At 30.9% G+C, this 6,000-nt stretch overlaps 1 protein-coding gene across 1 annotated transcript; it reads left to right on the top strand.

The window, feature by feature from the left end:
- The first annotated feature begins 886 nt into the window (after nt 1–886).
- On the top strand, nt 887–1,439 carry LOC115955007 (homeobox-leucine zipper protein ATHB-52). The gene has a single exon (XM_031073026.1). The coding sequence runs from the start codon at nt 911–913 to the stop codon at nt 1,436–1,438; it is 528 nt and encodes a 175-aa protein (XP_030928886.1). The 5' UTR covers nt 887–910; the 3' UTR covers nt 1,439.
- The last annotated feature ends 4,561 nt before the right edge of the window (nt 1,440–6,000 follow it).

The raw sequence follows: 6,000 nt of genomic DNA, 5'->3' as shown, positions 1-6,000 counted from the left end.
TCTAAACCAACTACTGACATCATTTTTTCACTTATCAATAACTCCACACATCAATAATTTGCCAAAAAAAAATACAAAATTTTTGTAAATTTAGCATTTTTTTAATAAGTTATAAAAGAAATTAAAATTACCTGGAAGTAAAATAAAAGAGAGAGAGAGAGAGAGAGAGATATATATATATATATATATGTATGTATGTATGTATGTATGTATATGTAATTGAAGTAGAATTCCGATCACAATGGGCAAAGTCGTAACATCAAGATAATGTTTTATACTTTCAGTTTCACAAGTAGGGCCACCCCACATGGAACCCCACGTGCATGTATGCATGAATACGAAGAAAGCCACCTTAGCTATCAGTTTGACCTAATTGGGAGAGAGAGAAAATTCACCATAATCTATCTCTCTCACTCTCTCTCATCTTCATTTTCCACCCTCCATTTTCTTGATAGCTTCTCCAAGACTCCTTCCTAGTTTTTTCCTTTTAAAAGTAATAAAGATTTGAACTCTATATATTTATATTGAAAATATATTATAATAAGCGTCCTTTGGAAACCATTTATTTAGTTGAAACTGAAAATTTTTTACTAAAAATACTATAGATAAAACTAAAAGGTAGCTGAAAAAATACAGTGAAACTCATGAATAATATCAAAAAATGCAGTAAGACCTATGAATAGTAATAAAAATAAACTGAGTAATAAAAAAAAGTTAACTTTTAAACCATGTTAAACACACACTAAGTATTACTTAAACTACAATACTTTTTGACTTTTTCACCTTTATTCCAAGGGCTTAAAAAGAATGCAAACTCATCAAAAATTGTTCTTATAACCCAAAAGCCCCACTTCGACAATCACTTTCCTCTCAAAACTCTCTCAACTTCATAGAATTCCAACAACTAATTATGGATTTCTTTCACACCCAAAACCTCAAATACCCAACCAAACGCAACAAACAAAGGCTAAACCAAGAACAAGTAAGCCTCCTAGAGAGAAGTTTCATCTCTAACAACAAACTTGAGCCTGAGCGCAAACTTCAGCTTGCAAACCAACTCGGTGTACCGCCAAGACAGGTTGCTATTTGGTACCAAAACAAGCGTGCCCGGTGGAAGACCCAAAACCTCGAGCTCGACTACAACGAGCTTCAACAAAAGCTAGAAAATGCATTGGTTGAAAAGAGGCGGGTCGAGAAGGAAGTGGAGCGGCTTAAAGGAGAGTTGGAGAAAGCTAAAGAAATGGTTTGTTCTTTGAAGCAAACAGTCGACCCTCAGGTTTCTTCTAATTCTATTTCGTTTGATCATGAGGCAGCAAGGAGCTCTAGTTTGCATGCGGCCGATGTAAATTGCTCTATATTGAATAATGGTGAGTTTTTGCCACTTAATGAGGACTTCTATGCTTGTTTCATTGGTGTAAATGGGTCAAGTTGGGAATAATTAGTGGGTGAAGAAGGAATGTTTATGGATATTTAGTTTCAAAATAATGTTACTTTTTGGGTATGTTTGAACTTGATTCGTGTTATTTAATTAGACTTTTTTATGCGGATTACGAAAAAATTGTGGTGTCGATCCTGTCTTAACATTTCTATTTGGTTAATTGAATGAAAGCATGGAAAGAGAAAGGAAATGCTCAAAAAAAAAACTTATGGGAGAATAGCTACCGATTGACATTGATGTGTGTGTATATATATATATATATATATATATATATATATTCAGGTGTCATGGTTAAAAGATCGGAGGTAATGATCTACTTATTCTGTAATATTAAATGAATATATAGCTCGAATTTAACCTCTTGGTGTTGCTTTCGACTCATAATTATGAAATGCAAGTGCTAAGTTGATATCTGCATTTTGTTGACCAAAGAGCAAATGGAAATTAATTACGGGCTTATATAATCCTCATGGATTAATTAGGCAATGATAATATGATCAAGTTTTAAGGCTGATCTTGGGTTCTAGTTAGCTTAACTGGTAAAGTCTCTAATAGTTGTATAAGAGATAGATCTAGAGTTCAATCCCTGCCTACACCAAAAACCGATTGATGTCTTGGTCTTATAATAAAGAGTTATAATCAAAAGCGGATGCCATAGATTAAAACTCTCTCAAAAATAAAAAATAAAAACGTTTTAAGGCTAATCATTTCGTAAGCTAAAAAAAGGTTGCAATATGATGATTTTTTTTTTTTTATATAAATTAAAAAAATCTAAAATTGGAAAATTGGAAATTTAAACTTCAGGATATTTCTATTAAAAATACCAACTAAAATGTCAGTTAATTACAAAGTTCTAGATCAAAACAATGAACTATACACCTCACGTCATGTAACCAGTGATGTTTTGGGCATACCTTGTAGCATATTAGAATATATTTCATATTCTTTTTATTTGATAATTTTTTTTTTCTTTTTTTGGTTTTAATATTCTTTGGAGGAGGAGGAAGGGCATTCGCCTTTCTAATAAATATAACCATAAAATGAAATCTCAATTTCGCCTTTTTTTTAATGTGTCAATTTCGCCTCTATTCTATTTTTATAGATTAACATGCTTTTGATTAAGTGATAAAGTTCTTCATTTGCCATTGGCTTATTGATGAAATTCCTATTTTGCAATTAAGTAATTTGATTTACCGTATTTACACAAAAACTAGGCATGTTTATTCTCTTTTTTCTTTTTAGAATCTAGGCATGTTTAATCGGGTTACTCGAGGACAAAATAGAAAATTTATTGTGTCAGTTATATTTATCACGAACTTCAGAAAGCGAACTGCCATTTTGAAAAAGCTTTAGGGGTCACAATAATTTCTTTATACCTCAAGGGGTATCATAATTAGATGGGGACCATACTTCACGAAACTGAGGTAATTAGTTCAAATCTCCTCTTCTCCATTCTCCTGAGGAGAAACATTATCAACAAATTGTTTGTTAATTTTATTATTTCAAATAAGTTATGAAAATTTTGAGAGATTTGGCAACTTGTTACTATTTTTTAGGGAGCATTGTTGCTATCCAATGAGTCCTATCAATAATATTGTATGTTTTGAGTGAAATAAGTCCGCGTGGCAATCCACATGACAATCTACGTAGCATTTAAAATAATATTTTAATATCACGGTTAGCTACATTTGCTTTTTTCATCCACCATTTAATGGTAGAGATTATTTTGACCCATTATCCAAAAGTTAAGGACTAATTAAATCGACATATTTAAAAAGTTAGAGACCATTTTGACATATATGACAAACGTAGCGATCAAAATGGTAACTACCCCAATTAATTATTTAGATATTTAATTTCCCTTAAAGAAAGCTACTCTTTTGTCTTTCATTTTCTAGGCTAGCCATTAACATTTTTTTTTTTAATTCTTATTCCTAGGCTAGCTAATGCTAATTCCAACTAAGATAGGTAGGAGAAGGAGCGGAAGAGATGGACATATAAAGTTGAACATTAATTAAAATAAAAAGTTGACCTTAAAAACTTCAAAACATGGTAAAATTTGTATTGTATTTTTATACTAGAGTTAATAATAAGTTTTAGTAAGAAGAATTGGATTAGTTCCAAATGAATTAGAAGTAGTTTTAAATAAGTTTGTGGTTGTTATAAATTATAGGAACACTTCACTAGTTCATTCAAAATTATAGTAGATTTAAAATTTGATTTGAGATTTGAACAAAATTAGATTGAATTAGTTTTATCTTTTATTGAAGTTCCACTCTAATAATTATATTATCATATAAATTTCAAGTGTTTTGAGAAGATGTTTCGGAACAAAGTATTGTTATATATGTGGATCGATACTTATAAAATAGAATAAAAAGGTGGTAGGTATGGGTGAATTGATTTTTTTTTTTTTAATAATTCCTAAATTATAATAAAGGAAATGAGAGATTTAAACCATAAACGTCTTTATTCATCATTGGAAATATTTGTCATCAACATGTTACTATTTTTCCGAAAGTATTGTTGCTATCCAATGAGTCCAGTAAATAATGTATTGTTATGAATGAAATAATTATAAATTATATGAGAAGTCTGTTCAAATTTATTGTTGCTACCCAACTACTTCTACATGAAGAGAAGGACGAACCCTTGCCTCTATCTTATTGTGGCTTATATCCTACCAATTGTGGTATCAAGAACTGAATGCAAAGCTAAATGAGAGACATGATAGGGGTTTATGCTTTAATTGTAACCAAAAAAAAAAAAGAAGATTGGGTCAATTCATAAATGCAAACATTTTCACATTGATGGATGTTGGACAGTTGGAGAACTTATTCACTACATCAGGAGCACTGCATCAACAATGCCTAATGATCCTTCCACTCAATAATATTATACCCCGTGTGACAATTTATTGAGTTAAATTCTAGTCATCAATTAAGTTTAATAAATAAAATAAAACTTAAAAGAAATGAAATCAAATAAAAAACCTTCACCTTTATCTCACCCTCACCGTCATTGCTGGTGGCTCCACCAACACCATTTGCTACTGATTCATGGATTTGGATTAGAATTCGAGAATAAATTGCCCCAGTTTCTCAAGTGGCTCGGGCAAGGGCCCACCAAATAAAGGCCAATGGATGATTTTAATATTAGAGAGATGATAAAATATTTCTAAATAAGATAGTGATAAAAGTGGTTGCAACTTGCAACATTGCACTTGGGTTCGAGTTATTTTAATTTAAAAAATCAATTAAATATTATAGTTATTTTTAATTTTTAGACTTATTATTTAACTCTTTTTTATTATATGATTTGAAAATATGACACTCATTTCATGACACCAATAAGTTTTTTTTTTTTATATAGGTGGAATTTGATATCAAATTCTTTATTCAATTTTATTCAATGACTTATTAGTTGAATTAACTTAAACTCACATTCTAATTCTAATTAATATCGATAAAAGAGAGAGAAAAATGATGAGAGAGAGAGAGAGAGAGAGAGAGAGAGGGGTAAACGTATAAATCGACTGTGAACATAAGCATCAATGATATAAACCTATAAATCGACTGTGAACATTTTACTCATATTTTCTTGCATGAACCAATAACTAATATCAATTTTATTAGTCTCAATGACATCGTACCATCTTATGTAAGAAGTGTGGAAAATATTGTGTACCTAATCTTATTGACCGACGTATCTTTTTCAGTGTTGTTGAGGACATTTTCTCTAGCATAGACTTCAATTTTCAGTTAGATTGATAATTTGTCAGAGAAAGCGGGTAGTGTTGGGATTCGGGAATGTTGATGCCGCAAGTACTGAAATTTGTTACAGAATGAATCAATAACTGTCTAATCAAAAGTAAATTTTTGAATAAATAAGAAAGAGAAGAGATCTAATTAGATATAGAAACCGTCTCCTTTCTAATTACTCCCTTTGAATATTAATTTGAGGCGTCATGCTTGAATGATTATGATTAATGGTCAGATTGTCATCTTATGCAATGTTGACACAGTACCTTCAATTCAACGTTTTTCTCAATGATCACTGCACACTCTTAGTGCGATGGTCACTGCATAAGTATAAGTGCTTGTGAAATGTTGGGGGCAAAGGTCGGGGTTCAAGTTTCCAGGAGGGAACTTCATACACATATATATTTAGATTAGGCTAAAGTAGAATTTCTATCTTGTAAAAAAAAAATAATAAAAAAACATGTTTCTCAACAAAAAAATAAAAAACAAAAAATAGCTTCAATTCAACGTCCATCTTGGTTAACATGATTGCATGAAGAACAAATTCATTCCTATATAGTGTCCTAGTACCATTAAATCTTCCAAACCGTGCGTGATCCTCCTTTAATTTAATTTGTTAATGTTTTTAATATTTTTGGAAATTATAAAGTTGAGTTATTCAACAATGCCAATTGATGGGACCGACGAACCCTTTTTCTCAAACGAACTAATCAGACATCTCTGTCCACATCTCCATATTACTGACGAGTGGAGGAAAACCATTTAATGTAGTAGACAATACCTCAGACGATTTCAAAACCA

Source organism: Quercus lobata, chromosome 8, assembly GCF_001633185.2.
Source record: "Quercus lobata isolate SW786 chromosome 8, ValleyOak3.0 Primary Assembly, whole genome shotgun sequence".
Taxonomy (NCBI): Eukaryota; Viridiplantae; Streptophyta; class Magnoliopsida; order Fagales; family Fagaceae; genus Quercus; species Quercus lobata.
Note: the sequence above shows the minus strand (reverse complement) of the source record. Positions and strands in the feature narration are given on the sequence as shown.